At 35.0% G+C, this 18,571-nt stretch overlaps 1 protein-coding gene across 2 annotated transcripts in view; it reads left to right on the top strand.

The window, feature by feature from the left end:
• scn4ba (sodium channel, voltage-gated, type IV, beta a) overlaps positions 1-18,330 on the top strand; it is a 34,654-nt gene extending 16,324 nt beyond the window's left edge. Inside the window, exons 2-6 of one of the 2 annotated variants that reach the window (XM_051862234.1) lie at positions 3,892-4,055; positions 5,428-5,647; positions 8,256-8,385; positions 10,249-10,327; positions 12,377-18,330. In XM_051862234.1, the coding sequence (XP_051718194.1) occupies positions 3,892-4,055; positions 5,428-5,647; positions 8,256-8,385; positions 10,249-10,279 (545 nt within the window). In that variant the 3' untranslated portion in view covers positions 10,280-10,327; positions 12,377-18,330. The remainder of the gene's footprint in view (positions 1-3,891; positions 4,056-5,427; positions 5,648-8,255; positions 8,386-10,248; positions 10,328-12,376) is intronic. The other variant, XM_051862233.1, reaches the window with a different exon arrangement.
• The last annotated feature ends 241 nt before the right edge of the window (positions 18,331-18,571 follow it).

Below are 18,571 nucleotides of genomic sequence, written 5' to 3'. Positions count from 1 at the left end.
TTTCTGTCTGTCTGTCTAACAGTAAAACCTTCAAACCTCAAGCTTTTAAAACTACTTTCAGGCCAGGCTTTGCCAAGCAAACATCAAAATTTGTAGTCAAACATCAAATCTTTATATCATTCTTTTGTTTCGTTAATATTTCAGTTATGATACATTTATTTGTATGGCTACTGTTTTGGGCAAAAAAAAAAAAAAAAACATGTTAGTAGCATTATAAATTGACCTCTTTATTGTAGCCTATAACGCTTTTAAAGGAGACCATAACAAATTAGTTGATTGAAGGAGAAAAAGTGATTAAAAACAACTGAAAAAAAAAAAATCTCCAAAAGGAGGAGAATGATCACATCAACTGTCCTTTTGACAGCATCTTCGATTTGCGCATCTGTTCTGAGTGCAGTATCTGTGTATGTCAGTGTGATGACAGGCTCAGAAATGAACTCTCTGAGCTTTAGAGTGTCCTCGTCGATGACTAAGTGCACTATAATGGCTGGCCATCCATCTATGAGCAAAGATCAATAGACAGAAAGCAGCAGACAGGAGGCAGGCATATGATCTTGGTGAAGAGGCTGTTATCTTCCTTGAACCCTGGATCTTACAAACCAGCGTCATCAAAAGTCAAGGCTATTTGATCTGAACCGGCTTGCCTTAAGTTTGACTATGTCTCTACTGCCTTCCTAAGGGCCTGTTCACACCAAGAATTATAACTATAAAGATAACTATAACAATAACTATATTTGCATTCACACTAACTAACGATAGTTGTCTGTTTATTCTATGCTCACGTGCTGCGGTTTCAAGGTGTGTACAACATGATTTTGCTGTTCTTGTTGCATTTACACGGCTTTAACCAGCAGATGTCCTCAGCATGCTATGTTTCGAGTGAATATAGCTAGTGTAATTGATCAAACAGTGAATTTATCTGACGAAGTCAATATAGTGGAATAAAAAAAAAAAACGCCTAGTCAGGACAATGTTGTCGAAACTAGCGCTGGATACCTGAGGTAATTTTATGTTACACTGTTTGCTAGCCTGGCATAATGATCTCATCGTTAATACTTCTCACCATTTATTCCAAGGGTATGACCGATTGTTTTCCATATATCCATATATCTATTTTCTTTAAAGTATCCTTGAAAAGCAGGTTTGACTTGTCAAACAGTGGTGGCTTTTTCTGGACCTCGGCGATTAACTTCTCTGCAATGTCATCTGCCATTTTAAATGCGCGAGTCCTTAAATTAGAATGGATTCTGATTGGCTGTCAGTGTTTTATCTTTCAAAAGCTGGAAAAAATGGTTCTAAAAGTGATCCCAATGATATAATTTCTCTATATCGTTATAGCTGTGGTGTGGACAGTGCTATTCTTTTATATTTAGAATGATTTTTAGAACTATATCTTTATCGTTATCTTTATAGTTATTGTTCTTGGTGTGAACGGGCCTTAAGTTTTTGGGCATCAAAGCCTTTTCCGATCTATCTCAGGTTAAAGGTAGAAAAATTATCTTCTGAGATATCCTTTATGGTAAAACCAATCCCACGATATATTGTGAAGAACTTAGGAAGAGCAAAATTAAAAATATATCAGATGCAGTCGTATAAAAATTCTGGCCAATATCGATATTTTCATTTTATTTCATTCATATTTTCATTATTTTAATTTAAAGTTACACTATGTAACTTTTGACCCTCTAGTGGTTAAAAAAACAAACTGCATGCGTTTTGCGGAAGAACATTGTTTTGGTTGTGTCAGGGTTCTGTCACTTCGTTCTGTTTATTCTTGGTTTGGTGACAGAGCTCTAGCACCCCATGTCTTGTCTTGTCATTGTGCACCTGCCGTTCCGAGTTCGCTTGGGCCGTGCGCTGTTCTGTCCACGTGAGTTGTTTTGTGTGCTGAGCGTGGTGTTCGAATCCAGGCCCATTTACTGCATCCAGTTCGGATCCATGTGTATCTGTGTAAGCACTCGGTGAAGAGTGTCATTGATTACTATTTATGAATCCGCTCAACACCTGTTGAGTAATAAAAGGGGGGAAGAGTTACATAGCATACCCTTAATAAATGAATAATACATTAAAAAAAATAAAACACCAACATGAATGTAAAAATACAGAAAATGTGCATGTACAATTAAAATAACTATGGTACTGATATATCACCCCTAAATATAACCATACATTTATGGATAGTTAAAGGGTTAGTTCACCCAAAAATGAAAATGCCGTTCCACACCCGTAAGACCTTTGTTAATCTTCGGAAAGCAAATTGAGATATTTTTGTTGAAATCCGATGGCTCCGTGAGGCCTCCATAGCCAGAAATGACATTTCCTCTCTCAAGATCCATAAAGGTACTAAAAACATATTTAAATCAGTTCATGTGAGTACAGTGGTTCAATATTAATATTATAAAGCGACGAGAATATTTTTGGTGCGCCAAAAAAAAACAAAATAAAGACCTATTTAGTGGTGGCTGATTTCAAAACACTGCTTCATGAAGCTTCAGATATTATTGAACCACTGTACTCACATGAACTGATTTAAATATGTTTTTAGTACCTTTATGGACCTTGAAAGAGGAAATGTCATTGCTCCCTATGTAAGCCTCACAGAGCCATCGGATTTCAACAAAAATATCTCAATTTGCTTTCCGAAGATTAACAAAGGTCTTACGGGTGTGGAACGGCATGAGGGTGAGTAATAAATGACAGAATTTTCATTTTTGGGTGAACTAACCCTTTAAAATACGTTTAAGATTTTAGATTATAATGTACATGATATTTATCATTGAAAGTGTATGTCTTTCTGAAGTTCCTTAAAGTTCCTTCTCTCAAAGATCTGTTTCTCTCGATTTTTAAAATGATCCTGGTTTCTAAATAGTTTATTTTTAAAAGAACAAATATCAATTTTGTTAGTGTATTCTTATGAGGTCATAAAAACTGCACATATATAACTATAGAAGAATTGGGAAATGTTTAATATAAATTATAGCATGTTACACCACAGGACAACCACTTGAAATTTCAAGTCAACTACACTTATACAGTACCAAAAAAGTATTGATATGAAATAGTTCCATCTCCAAAAATGTGTAGGACTAATTCCACCCCAAAACATTGTGTGTTTTTCTGCTTAGAGTATCAAAATGATAACCTAGCTACATGCTAACACCAGAGTCATGCTTGTGAAATTAAACACTGATGGAAGCATTTAAAAATAGTCCTTCCCGCAATGGCTCTCAGACACATGCTATGAATACCAGAGCTGGGTCAGAAAATAACTCTGCATGTCATACTGAATAGCTTTTTCTCATTGGGAATACAACATGTTTATGAACTGTTAAGCCTCTTGTTGACCCATTAGCACATAGGTTAAGACACAAATGTCCTGCTCATTGTCTCTGTCATAACTGCTCTCTTGATATCTACAGGTCAGCAAAATAAGCCGGTCACACACAAATCCTGTTTTAAGAATAATTTTGTCACTTCTTTTGTAAAAGAAAGCTAAATAGCAGCTGACAATTAGAGATACAACGAGAGCTTGTAGGTCACCAGTTACTACCCCTCTTTATCACTCTCTCTAGATTTATATCCATTACTGTGTTTTTACTAGGCAAAGGATTACAATGAATTAAATCTGAAACAAAAGAGAGAAAAAACAATAATATCAAAAGTGATGGTAAAACAAGTCTAATAATATGTAAATACATAATATAAAAGAAGAAGACATATCTTTGGGATGTGCTGGAGTATACTTTACAAAATGCTCGACTCTTGCGTTATCAATACAAGATCTTGACCAAAAATCGATGCACCTCTAGTGTCTCTTAATCACTGGTAACTGTTTGTATTAGGATGAAGAGTTTTGATAATCAATGTTCCTCTCTCCTCTGTGTCTCTCAGGAGTGTGGTACGCTCAGGCTTTGGAGGTGAATACAGGGAAGGTCCATTTCGTAGAAGTGATGAATGGAAGTTCAGTGCTCTTACCCTGCACTTACAGCAGCTGCATCGGCATTAAAAACCTTTACTTCAACTGGCAGTTCAAGGACAATGGGACAATGGTTAAGGTGAGACATTCAGACGTTTCTCAACTGTTTTTTTTTTACAATTGCTAAAACCCATTTAGACCTTAGGCCACTTTTTCTTCACACTGCTCCTAACCAACTTTCAGCTTTCACTTTCAAAATACACTTAAACTACCAAGACACTCCATACATGATTCAAAACACTAGCAAAAGTTGTCAAAAGTTTATATTACAGAACAAAAAAATTTTTTTTCTCTCTCTCTCTTTTGTATATAGATGGTAATGACAGAAAGACTAAACACATGTTTAGTTACATGTAATTGTGTTTTGATAGCATTTCTTTTTTTTTTTAGACTTGGAATATATTTTAATATGGTTTTACTGTAGAAATATAGAAAATTAATGTCTTGTTCACCCTGGGTCATTCTAAACCCCAGGTAAACTGAATCCTATCATGCTTCACGTTTCACACTGCTCGTAATTTACCTGGGGTTAACAATTAATCCTGGGTATTCATAAGCTGACGTTTCACAATGTACATCCCTTAACCCTGGGTTAATGTTCTTATTTGCATATTTGCGTTGTCAGTGTCATTGATTGGATAAACGCATGACGCGACCTGTTTAGACTCTAACATTGCGCATCCTCATCGAGTTTTTACTGAATGGGACTATAAAGGTACGAATGAAACGGTCTCTTCTTCACTCAAATTGTTGCGTTTTCTGTCAGCATTTGACATTTTTCCCCTCAAACACCAAATTTAGTGTTTCTGTGACTGTAAAGCATGTAAGAATGATGCACGCTATTGGTTAGCCGTTGCTAAGTGTCTAATCATAACATTCTAACACCGAGTTGTTTTACACTGCACAAGTTTGGCACCGCAAAAGTGGTGCTAACCTTGCTCCGGAACAGGGTTTCATAACCCCGGGTTAAAAGCTTACATTCCCTTTTCCGGGGTTAAAAGCGGTGTTTGATAACCTGGGGTTAAGCGCAGTTGAAAAGCCCTATAGTTTTGGTGATGGTTTTGTGAGAAAATAACTCTTGTAATTCGAAAGAATTGGTCACTGAATGCATTTTGTGCCAAAGCAATGATAAATGGTCCACATTTCACCCCACATAGACGGCTGTTGTTCTCACTATGTGTAAATTTTTGAAAAAGTGACCTAATTGAGAAATTTGTCCAAGCTATTGTAAAAAAAAAAAATCTGTAAACAAATGATTATTTCATCACTATGAAAATGAACGCTTGACAAACACAAGATGGCACACGTTTAGTCTTAGGCTAATTTAAAAAAAACTATATATGTTTTGAGAAATAGGCTATCTTGAAAACTGAATTCAAGCAAAAATAAATACATGGCACTTAGTTTGATGTTTTTGACATTAATTTATTTCCTGTGATCTATTTCCTCAGCTTTGTGAGGCCACTATCCCAGCAGAAGGAGTAGAACCTAACGTGAAAATCTATCATGAGCGGGTGGAGTTTGTCGGCTCCAGCAAGCACAGTAACATCTCCATCTTACTGCACAACGTCACCTTCGAGGACCAGGGAGAGTACATCTGCTTCGCCCGCAACCCTAAGGAGAAGGAACGCAACCATAGTGCAATTTTCACTCTTTATGTGGTGGACGAATGTAAGTTTCAAAAGGCCTCAAGTATTATGTATTTTAAACAATATTATGATTCTTCCCGTTGTGTTATACCCAAGGCTCGATTTGAGGGGGGATGCGGAGGAATGGCAATGGCATCGCCCCTGTTGAAAAAAATGACAAAAAGCATCCCCTCTGTAAAGCCACCCCCCCAAAGAAAGCTTAATCAAACTGATGGGCTTACATTTAAAAAAAAACCGTAAGGAAACCGATTGCCTTAAATTTAGCAAGTAAATTAGCTCATCATTTTAAATTGATGAAACATACTACCACATAGTAGAGAGTACTTAGAAATCTTGAGGATTGGTAATTTGTAATTTACAAATTGAGTACTTAGTTCAGTCAACTTAAAGATTTAAGTACACTAAACTCAAAGAAAATAGTTTACTTAAAAATCTTGTTCACATCATGTGGAAACTGCCTTACATTTCTCAAGCATGTTTTACTCAAAGTACAAAAAGTGTATTTATTAAACTGGGGATACTGTCCAAATACTTTTAATATGAAATTTAGCCAAAAAAAAAAAAAAATCTGCTTAAAGTACTTGATAAACCACTGCAATACAGTTACTGTCTTTTAAAAAAACCAACACGTAGCATATTAACAACTCTTGGAGATCTTCTTTTGAACTGAAACACAGGCTCTACTCTTCAACACAATGGTGACCCACAAAACTCAGCAGAAGCATTACTGAATCAGCGTATAAATCTCAACAACAGTGACATGCTTCATGCTGCAATGCATGCTGGGAGCCATGGATGAGTTTTATACTATGATGGCTCCCAGCATGCATTGCAGCATGAAGCATGTCACCGTTGTTGAGATTTGTACACTGATTCTTGATGTCTCTGTCTAAACATTGTAGTAGCTCAAAATGTTTTTTTTGCCAAATATGTTTGAAAAAAAAGATATGATCTCAACAGGGCTCAGTCTCCTACTATAGTTTTAGTGGTTATAAACAATACAAAACTAATCATAAATCACACGGGTATATTTATAGCAATAGCCAGCGTTGTATGGGTCAAAATGATTGATTTTTCTTTTATGTCAAAAATTTATTAGGACATTAAGTAACGATCATGTTCCATCAAGATATTTTGTAAATTTTCTACTGTAAATATATCAAAAATGTATTTTTGTGAGTGGATATGCATTGCTAAGGACTTCATTTGGACAACTTTTAAAGGCGATTTTTTCAATATTTTGATTTTTTTGCACCCTCAGATTCCAGATTTTCAAATAGTTGTATCTCAGCCAAATATTGTCTTAACAAACCATACATCAATAGAAAGCTTATTTATTCAGCTTTCAGATGATGTATAAATTGACCCTTATGACTGGTTTTGTGGTCCAGGATCACCTATGTTTAAAAAAAAAAAATATGATCTCAACAGGGCTTATTCTTCTGCTATGGTTTCAGTGTTTATAAAAAAAAAAAAAAACTTTAATTGAGTTTGATGATAAGCCATACTTTTGATCAGTTATAAACCATAGGATGAAATCTGTGGCTATTTGATGATGATATCATCAGTACAGATCCAATAGAACATTCTTATATTTCAGCTAATATTTCATATTACAACAGTGTCTTATAAGCACTGAATTACAGCAGCCAGAGAATCACTAACATTAAAAGTCAAGGTCAAGAGCCCAACTAAAGCAAACACTGTTCACCATGATGGTGACATCAAACTTTATTATTTTCAACAAATCATTCATATACATCTGTTAATTCTCAGTAACAATTTTTGTGCACTTATGAAAATGATCTGGTTAGTAATAAGGGAATCTGGTAATGCTGTTTTTGTTGTTTAATCCTCCTCTGCTGAGATCTTGTGGGATCTGTTAGTGTTTGATGTTCTGTTGGGATTTAAAAGGTTTCTGTAGAGTTTTGTGGGTCACCATTGTGTTAAAGAGTAGAGCCTGTGCTTCAGTCCAGAAGAAGACCTACAAAAATTGTTAAAATACTGCATGTTGCTTTATGTAAAAGGAAGTAACTGTATTACAGTGATATTTTTTTAGTATGTTAAGTAGATGTTTTTTTGTTTTTTTTAATTCAGCTAAATTTCAAATATTTGTGAAGTATTTTAATAGTATCTGCAGTTTAATGCGGTCCAACACTTTTTGCATGTCTTTGTATAAACAACTTACAACTTTAAGTACAACATGCTTGAGAAATTTAAGGCAATCAAGCAGGCAAAAGCTTGTTAGGAAAAATCTTTTGTTTACTTAAATCTTTAAGTTGACTGAATTAAGTACTCAACTTGTAAAATTGTTACCAATACTCAAGTTTTCCAAGTAACTTCTAGGTACCTTTACTAAGTGGTAGTATGTTTTATCAACTCAAAATGATGAGCTAATTTACTTGCTAAATTTAAGGCAATCGGTTTCCTCAAGTCTGGTGGTCACTCATCCAGTCCTACAATGATATAAATAATTTAATGAATAATGCCTATTTTACTACTCTTTAAACCAATAAATAAAAATGTTTAAGGTACAGTAGCCGCAACCCCCAATGACCACACCATCCCCCTTGATATTTTTTACAAATTGATACCACTCAAAACATCTCGACACATGTTTGTTTTTGCAGTGAAAGTGGTGGACAACACATTGACCTTAATCATTGTGTCCGTGCTCGGAGGGGTCATAGGCCTGATCATTCTCATAATGGTGGTGAAAGCTGTAGTCATTGCCGTTCTAAACAAGGTCCAGGAGAAGAAGTAAGTCAGTTTTATCAAAATCTTGTCAAAAACTCTACAGTAATGAAACTTCCATTACTTTTTATGGTTTTTCAAAACCTAATCAATGAATTTTAACCTGCCCTTGTTTTCTACTTGGTTGTGTTACATACATCCCTACATATATCTATACTTCAAGTTCATTTAATTAAGTGTACTCAAATAAAGTTGAAGTATACTGCCCGGCCCAAAAAAAAAAAAAAAAAATAAAGTCACTGTTTGGATTTAAATAGGCAAATAAAAAAAATTGTCTGAGTATATAGAGTACCTCAGGGATGACGTGTTTTTGTAGGCCAACCCGGAAGTTAGCGGCGCACGGGTTCCCTCGATCGAAAGCCAATGTATTTTTCCCATAGACTTTTGGAAAATCGCAAAAAATAAGCTGTGTTTAACAAAGGGTTATGACACTTAAACATTTTGTCTATCAAGATAATCTTTACAAGTTAACACAACATTTATACATTTTGAAGCCTAAATAAAGTCGTCAGATATAAAAAGCTAACAGTAGGCTATAAACGGACCACAGCACACCATGGTCGTGGATCAACGTCACCACCACCAAGCTTCCTCAAACTTTATTTAAAAAACAACTTTATTTAAAAACATGCTTGCTGATTATGATCTGTGTTGTGTATGAGTATTTATCCACTTTTTCATGAGAAATGCTGTTCAAATGTCCTGTTTGTCATGATGACGTCTAAAGTCCCCACCAAAGGAAGTAGTTTTAGCAATTTGTTAGCAACCGCCGTTTTTAAGACACAATAAAGGTTTAAAAAATCACAAGCGGGTTATAACTGGTGTGTTTTATTTATATTTAAATAAATAGTTTTATATAAATATTTAGAGACTTTGTTAACCACAGACCTTATTTCAGGCAATTTAACAAAAACCCATTCAAAAAACTCATAGACTTTAGGGCGATGGAACCGGAAGTCCTAAAATGCCAACTTGCTTCCAGGTTTTGCCTACAGAAACACGTCATCCCTGAGGTACTCTATATGGGTGATAACATCATTGAGGTTTGCTATTTATATTTATATTATTTTTGCACTTTAAGTATACAACTATGTTCCTATTTAGGTATTATTTTTTATTCTTGAAATATACCTCTAACTGTACTTTAACTCTTTCCCTGCCAGCGTTTTTTAAAAAGTTGCCAGCCAGCGCCAGCATTTTTGATCGTTTTCACAAAACTTTCATGGTCCCCAGAATATTTTGGGTAACACTTTAGTATAGTGAACACATATAAACTACTAACTACGACTTTTCACTCAATAAACTCATAATTTACTGCTTATTAATAGTTAGTAAGGAAGTTGTTAAGTTTAGGTATTGGGTAGGATTAAGAATGTAGAATAAGGTCATGCAGAATAAGGTATTAATATGTGCTTAATAAGTACTAATAAATAGCCAATATTCTAGTAACATGCATGCTAATAAGCAACTAGTTAAAAGACCTTAAAATAAAGTGTTACCATATTTTGTTGTATGAATATCTGAACATTCAGTTTATCAAAAGAAAGAACAGAGCGTCTGCTTTAAAAAAAACATTTTGAACAAAAAGCTGAGAAAATCACGTTTTTGTCAAAGACTAGGTCCGGATGGGATTTAGAACGATGATCAAAGCATAGACATAGTATCACTTCCATCAACACCCCATAGCTTGCAGAGTCCCGTACCTCTTCCTGGGTCGACATTTCATTCGGTAATGTTAGGCAGTTTTAATTTATATGCTGTTGAATGTCTAATGATCGCGTTAGATTACATGCACGTAAGCAATGCTTCTATCGTTTGTTTCGGGTTCTTCTTCACCTGTGTTTTGATCTGGAGATTCTGTACTTTCAGAAGATGCAATATAGTGCCCCCTACAGTATAACAGTGAAAACATGGATTGCCAGAAAATTTCATCAATGGCGGGAAAAGAGTTAAGTAGATTTGAAATAAATTCTTATGAACACTATGAGTGGACTCAGAATTTCACTCAGAATTAGAAACATATCGGTTTTCTTTATAAATCAATATTATGAAACAATGTAAGTTTATAAGACAGTATGTAAAACTATGTGCAAAAAATATTTAAATAAAAGAGTAAGCACAACCACAGGCCAAGTATACTTAGAATACATAATTATACTTTTAAGTATATTTCAATCAAAAGATTGAGTACAAGTATACAGGCCAAATATACTTAGACTAGTATACTTGAGTGTAATTTTAAAGGATTAGTTCACTTTCAAATGAAAATTACCCCAAGCTTTACTCACCCTCAAGCCATCCTAGGTGTATGACTTTCTTCTTTCTGATGAACACAATCTGAGATATATTAATAAATATCCGGATGCATCCGAGCTTTATAATACGGAAGGCGGTCTGGTGGAAGCTAGATGTTTTACTTCATAACTTGTTAAATATTGATTTTTTTTTTTTTTTACACAAACGCATAGCTTTGCTTCAGAAAGCCTTTATTAACCCCCTCCGGAGACGTGTGGAGTATTTTTTATGATGGATGGATGTGGATGGAGGCACTTTCTTCAGCTCATACTCGTTGATCCTGCTCACTGCCATTATAAAGCTCGGATGCGTCAGGATATTTATTAATATATCTCCGATTGTGTTCATCAGAAAGAAGTCATATACACCTAGGATGGCTTGAGGGTGAGTAAAGCTTGGGAAAATTTTCATTTGAAAGTGAACTAATCCTTTAAGTAAATTTCTGAGAAGTACATAAAAAGTAGACTAAGAGTATATTTTCTTATTTTTAGTTTAAAAGAAGTATACTAATAGCACACTTGTAAGGGATGACATTTGGATGTGATAGATAGATAGATAGATAGATAGATAGATCATTTTCATTTACAATGGGCAATGGTTTGCAATATCACGGAGAAATATGCAGAGTCATCCTCCCTGCTGTTCTCTGTAAATGGTGGCATGTGTGCTGCACACTAACAGAAGCGACCCACTAGGGTCCAGTGCCCGTCTGGTGACTTTGACATGGTGACTGTTATAAAACCCCTGTGAGACCAGAGCAAATGTCAATAAATATCATTCTGTCATTTTGAGTAAATGTCAATAAGGCATTCTGGGTAATGGCAATAGGAGTCATCCCTCCCAGGACAACATTTCCCTATATCCTCTGTCTGAAATAAAATTAATTAAAATCCTGAATCACACTTTAAGGGTTAGTTCATCAAAAAATGAAAATTATCCCATGATTTACTCACCCTCAAGCCATCCTAGGTGCATATGACTTTCTTTTTTTTTTCAGACGAACACAATTGGAGATATATTTAAAAATATCCTTGCTCCTACCAGCTTTATAATGATTGTGAATGGGGAGCCACATTTTAAAGCAAAAATAAAATGCATCCATCCATAATAAAAGTAATCCATACAACTCCAGTGGGTTAATAAAGGCCTTTTGAAGCAAAGCGGTGGGTTTTTGTAAGAAAAATATCCATATTCTGAAAGAAGATAGTCATATATGCCTAGGATTGCTTGAGGGTGAGTAAATCATGGGATAATTTTCATTTTTGGGTGAATTATCCCTTTAATAATACATTCACATTAAAAGAGTAAAATTCTTGAAAAGAAAACTTCATTAAGTAGTTTAAATTTTTAAAACATAAAACAGGAAATGAGCAAAAAAAAAGGTCCATTGTCTATTGTCAATAGTGTAGCACAGCTCACAGAGAAGTGAACTTTCAGTTCGTCAGCTTGGCGAATCCACGTGATCAGCTTGAACCAGTTGTGAAATTTACATGGGGAAATATTTTGTCCACATGCAAAATTCCCAATCTCGTGACTATTAAAAATTCTCAGAACACCAGTAAATGCGACCAAACCTTAAAACAGTATCAGATAAATTGACATTTTTATGTCAAGGCAAAGTTAGTTTCCTTTTCTTTGTCATGGACACTCTTAATTGTCATTGATCCTACAATGTCTGTGTCTTTTTTCCTCTTTCTTATAGTAAAGAGTGCCTTGTGAGCTCTTCAGGGAATGACAATACAGAAAATGGCCTCCCGGGATCCAAAGCAGACAGCAAACCAACACCAAAGGCATGAAAACAGCATGTATGTGTACATATATGAGCATATGTATACATGCATAATTATAACAGATTGAAAGAAAGTCATAACAATGGACAGTTTTACTAATTATCTCATGAGAAAAATGCTATATATAAATATGTGAAAATATATATGAAATATATTTTAGACTGTGCTTGAGGAAATATATACGAAGTGCTGCAGGCTGGATCACACCCTTTGCTGGACAGAAACGGTATAAAACATTATCTTACAGAAATCAGAGGATGGGTGACGCTTTGGTGTGCTTGCATTCTGCTCTATCTTGTCTGTGAGACACAGCACACACACACTGCCTTCTTCACAAACTGCCATATCCTTTCAATGCTCGACAGCACAAGACCCACATAACAAAATGTTCGCGATAAACTTTTCCAGTGCAACTTTACACATCTTCACACTGCATTTCAAATGATCCTGAGATGGAATCACTCACAAGCCGACAAGTCAGTAACAAAGCAAACACAAACGCCTTTATGGAAAAATACTAAACAATTTACGCATAAAACCATGGGTGCCTCTTGAAATTGGAATATGTTTACCACCAATTCAAGCAGCTGACCAATTCTGATTATTAACCACTCCCGCTAATTTTACAAGTGATTATGAGTCATAAAGAGCAGGATGTGAGTGCACCTGAAGGCCAGAAACACACTCTACGCAATAGCACCCCTTGTGGCAATGCTGATAATACAAGTCAAACTTGCAGTTCATTATAAATTGTATTCTGACACACTTCGTGTGTGAAAATGAGGTTGCGTATAGTATTTTTCATGTCTAAAAGCGTTGTCTAAAGGGTCAGAAGGGGGGGGAAAGGACTTACCAGAGATGCAGATAAGGGGTGTACATCCAGGATCCAGCCAAGCACAGTTTATTCTATTAATTTCTCTTTCATTTTGTCTGCTTTAGATAAAACACAGGTGCCTGTAAACGCTTCAAGCTCCACATGCTTCCTGGGAGCCTTCAAATGCTATATAAATAAATTAATGCTCACATAAAAAAAAAAAAAAAGAAAAAAAAAAAAAAACACCTTAAAGACAATCCCCAGAAACCAACTCCCTGTAGAAAATGAATGATCTTCTGATGCTGCTTTCAACAAAAATAACCAATAACTTTTCCTAATGCATGTGAACGTTTTATACAGTACATCTAGTGTACTATGTATCCATTTCTCCGAATCGTGTTTTCCTGTCTTTCCTCACGTGATCTGAACATGACTGATCAATCTGTGCTTGTCGTATACAACATTACTAGTTCATCTTGTATGTATCCGACATACAGGGATGAAGGGCCACTGTAGTTAAGCTTATCATACCATCCAAACTCCACAGGACATGATACCACCATTGTTGCTAACTGCTAATGTTGACTTCCGCCATCTGAACTAGCAATCTAGCAACTTCTGTGCGTTGAACTGCACCAATCTTCACAGATGCTATGCTAAGAATACTATCATCAAGTGAAAAACTTTTGTGACAAAATATAATTCATTGTAATACCTCACATGCCTCTAAATGGCTAATTACAGTTAACATGTGACTAGCATTAGCGTGAACCTCTCAAATCTTCTCATAAACCCGATTAGCTTGATGCTAATTCAAGAAAACACAAAATTGGCAGAAAATACTTGTTCAGTTAGATGTTAAAGTGAATTCTGTTTATCAAAACAAGCCAGTTTTCCAAATGTTTCAGGAGTTATTTAAGATTCAAGTGCCAAATCAGAACTGCTAGTGGAATGGTGGGTGATTTACTGTTGCTTCCATCTTGTTTTGTTTGTCTTGCTCTTGCCTTTTGTAGTGGAAACCCCATAAATGCACAGTTCTCGCTCATATCCATATCTGGTTTAAGTATAAATGTTTTGACGAATTCATAACATGTGATGAATGTCACTTTGCGATTACTCTGCAAAAATGCAATGAAACCCTCACTAGTCTTCCGCCATAACCCAAAGATGAATGTACGCAGTGGTTGTAGTTATGGCAAAGTTCAGAGGGGTTGTTTCTGGGCACTTTATTCATTAAGATACAGGCTACGTGTTTTGAATGCGCATTATATATGTAGAGTCGAAGAGCGATGTAGAATTTATTGCAGAATATTTGAATATGTAGTTGCAGTGGTGATATTAAGAATAGCAGAACAGGAATGATTTGTCTCTTTGAATGGTTGTATCTCTTATATGTGCACATATTAGCAGTCTTCCAAATCACTTGACTCTCTTTTAGAAATCAGGGGCTTTGGCAATCTCAACTGTTTGGGATGCTTTTGACAGAGCGGTATGAAATCCAAGTATTTATTGCCAGTTTTCATTTAATCCCTTTAAATTGTGTCCATAAATGTGTGTCAAAATCAGCCATGATTTGGAGAAAGGGTTTGGTGCCGCTCTGTCTGTCAGATGCACTGTACAGTCACGTGATTAGCTTGTCCTAACTGTTGTTGAACTGTTCACATGGCCTCTTTGATTCATTTATGGCTGAATTTTTTAACATGTTATGCTTCTTACAGCTTGTTGCCTTTTGTCATTTTCAGCTAGTGTGGATTAAACGATCACATAAACAAGGGGATTACGTAGATCAGCAATACTGTAAAAAAAAAAAAAAGAAAGGAAAATTAAAAAAAAAAAAAGAAAAAAAAAGAAAACATGACTGTATAGGCTCCCAAGGATGGACTTTAGTAGAGCTTCATTTTTATTATTTAGCTATTTTAAGCTATTATGTTAACCCGATTCCTGTTCTGCTCATTTTTTTGTGACTTTGTATATGTATTTTTTTTCATAACTATTTTGCATTTATTTAAATCAGATACTTATTGATTGGTATAGTATGGTGGTTCTCAACTGATTTTGCTTTTCATTGGACATCAAGCGGCATAAGAAATAATGCTTATTGTACAAAAGTAAACAATAATGTCTTCAGAATCATATTTCCATGAACTGCAAAAATCCAAATGCAGTGTTTAATGTAGTTTTGTTCACGGTTTTCGAGGTCACATAACCTGTCGGTGTTAGAATCTGTCTAATTTGACTAGCTTCTACCAAGTGGCAGGTAAAGATGTGTCAAAATACCACAAAATTATTTTTCTTTTCTTCCTAATTTTAACCTAACCTCATTATTTGGCTATTTTGTAGCCATTTTGTATTTATATAAAGTAGTACCGGACCTGTGATCCGTTTAGCAGACAGTTGAGAGCCACTGGTATAGTGCGTAGCTGTATAGACACACAGATACTGTATGTAGGCTCTTGGTTTGGCTGCTTATGTCTGCTGAAATGGTTGTCTCAGCTCAGCCAAATCTGGGTTCGGTTAGTAATGTCTTAGCAGGCTGCATAGCTGCAGTGTTGCAGTGCAGCACTGAGCCATGAATCTGCACACGTCATGCAAGCTGCGGCTCTCTCTGGATCTGAAGGGCTATAGCAGGGAAAACTGAAGGGAAATGTCTGATTTATATCATAAAATAGGCATACTCATCCACACAGGCCAAAATATTATGTGCTATCAAGTTCTTTACACTGAAAAGCTGTATAAATGTAACTACAATGCATGTCACATACTTACAGCTAAGGTAAATATACATTTTCAGGCAGGCTGCTTGATCTCGGTAGAAAGAAAATATGGGATTTGGAATATAAAATGTGCTTTATATGCACAATGTTTCCTCTGTATTTTGCAGTGAGAATTTGTTCTACTTACTGTACGTGGGATGTCCAAAACCACTTGCACTGTTTTAAAATTCTTGTACTTATATTCATTTGAGAGTTTGGCGCTCTTCGATCTGATGATCTGATCCTATTCGGAAACAGATTGTGATTTTGTAAAGTAGACTTACAAAATAATGGATTTCCAAAAACAAAAAAACAACAACTGGATTTCACTGCCTGGGTGACTCGCTCTCACTGCCAAGCCAAGAGAGTGTGAGGACTGCTATGTGCTCCAACACATTCCAAGACGCTCTGTCTCCCTCTAGTGGATTTTAAGACTTCCAACATTTTTAAATGAATCAATATTTCAGTCACACTGGCTATGTTTGGAATGGCAAATAAGCAGTGTTGGGGGTAACGCGAGTTCAAATCAGATTACCTTTTTCAAGTAACTAGTAAAGTAACGCATTACTTTTAAATTTACAACAAAATATCTGAGTTACTTTTTCAAATAAGTAATGCAAGTTACTTTGTTTTCCCATGCATTGACTGACACCTCTTCTGTCCCCATGTTGAGAGAAATCAGGAAATTGCAGAAGCATTGTGTGCGCTGTTTGAACATGATGGTTACTGTAGTTTAGTTAAACATGACATTTGTGGGGTTTTTTTCTTCTTTTTTTTACTGCTGAAGTAAGAGTATTGAACTTTCTTTCAATAGGGTCAGCACAGCTGAAAGGTTTGCTCTCTACTGGACAGGCGTGAATTTGCATTTCCTTTAGCCTGAGGCTTATTCATTTCACTTTTGGCTGAAAGGGCTTTTACAGTTGCCAAAAATAGAACATTTGAGGGTTTTTTAATTAAAAAACAAACAAGTCAGCCCAGACCAGGTGAGAAAAAGTAACGCAATGTAATGTAATGTTTCCATAAAAAGTAACTAAGTAACTTTTTTGGGAGTAACACAATATTGTAATGCATTACCTTTTAAAGTAACTTTCCCCAACACTGCAAATAAGTTTACTGCTTACTGCATACTGCGCAGTATACATTGAATACTGTATGCTTTTTTTTAAATAGTATGCAAAACAGTATGCATTATGCTTCAGTTGTCACATGACTTCACTAAATGGCATCCAGTTATCATCTATATTTTTCATTTTTAAATCAAATTTTGTGCAAAAATGAATAGAAATAATCCAGGAATCCACTGGAAATGGAAGGTCATGTTGCGTGCAGTGCGTTGTGGGATACCAATTTTACTGTTATTTATATACTATTATTAAATTTTGAATTAATTTAATTTTCAATTTTCATTTTGATTTGAGATTTTAGTAATGTTGTCATTTTTATTTTTTAAAAAACATTAGCTTTATTTTTATTTCAGTTTTAGTACTTCAGTTTACTGTAAATTCATTTCAGTTATTTGCCAAATCAACATTACTGTTTTTAAGTTTTAGTTTTTCATATAATATTTATATTTTATTTTATTTCAGTTTCATTTACTGTAAATGATTTTTAATAGTTTTAACAATAACAACACATGCATACTGAAAATGTAAGCAAATGTTGTAGGAATTACATGCATTTTGAGAACCGCATATTGCATACTGTAAAAATAGTACTAGTGGTATGCTAGCATGCTAATCCAAACCTAGCCATTGTATAAGGACATATGTAGAGTTTTAAAGTTTATATTTTACTGATGTGCACATGTATTCTTTGTGCACTAAATAGACTAGACAAATTTAAGATATTTTATTCCTATACGTAATCCAAGACAACAGCCTAAAGGATACAACTTTCAAAGCTACTTAAACACAAGCCCTGCTGTACCACCCATCAGCGCACCCAGGAGAACGTTCATTTCGTTTTAACTCTCTCTTCTGTATGTTTATAAAGGAACTGGCTAAACAAAAGGTAAAAAGGTCTGAATTAATAGCATTTGAATAATAGTTTTGTGATTACCGGCTCTGACTGAGCACTTTAAACGCTTACAGACACACTTCATGTACTCAGAAAAAAGAGAAAAAATTTTAAGAAATATATGTATGTACAGCTTTTGTCTCTAAATTTCCCTTTGTACAAACATCTGTCATATTCCCTTGTCATAACTATGCACCTCAGTAGATTTCTCTGGATTGTAAAGAATAAACTAATAAACTAATAAATATATCACTATGCGAAATAAAGGTTTGCAAAAAAAATATATTACTAGTTGTGTTTGTTTGCTGGGGTTTTTCGCTTGGATGATCACATTTGTTTTGTTGAGTCATTGACAAAACCAAAGTTCCTTTAAGGGATAGTTCACCCAAAAATGAAAAATATGTCATCATTTACTCAACCTCATGTTGTTCTAAATGTGTATGAGTTTCTTTGTTGTGTTGAACACAAAAGAAGATATTTTGAAGAATATTGGTAACTAAACAGTTGATAGTCACCATTAGGGG

The sequence above is a fragment of the Ctenopharyngodon idella genome, chromosome 15, assembly GCF_019924925.1.
Source record: "Ctenopharyngodon idella isolate HZGC_01 chromosome 15, HZGC01, whole genome shotgun sequence".
In the NCBI taxonomy this organism is placed as follows: domain Eukaryota; kingdom Metazoa; phylum Chordata; class Actinopteri; order Cypriniformes; family Xenocyprididae; genus Ctenopharyngodon; species Ctenopharyngodon idella.
The sequence above is the reverse complement of the archived record's forward strand: the minus strand, read 5'-3'. Positions and strand labels throughout refer to the sequence as shown.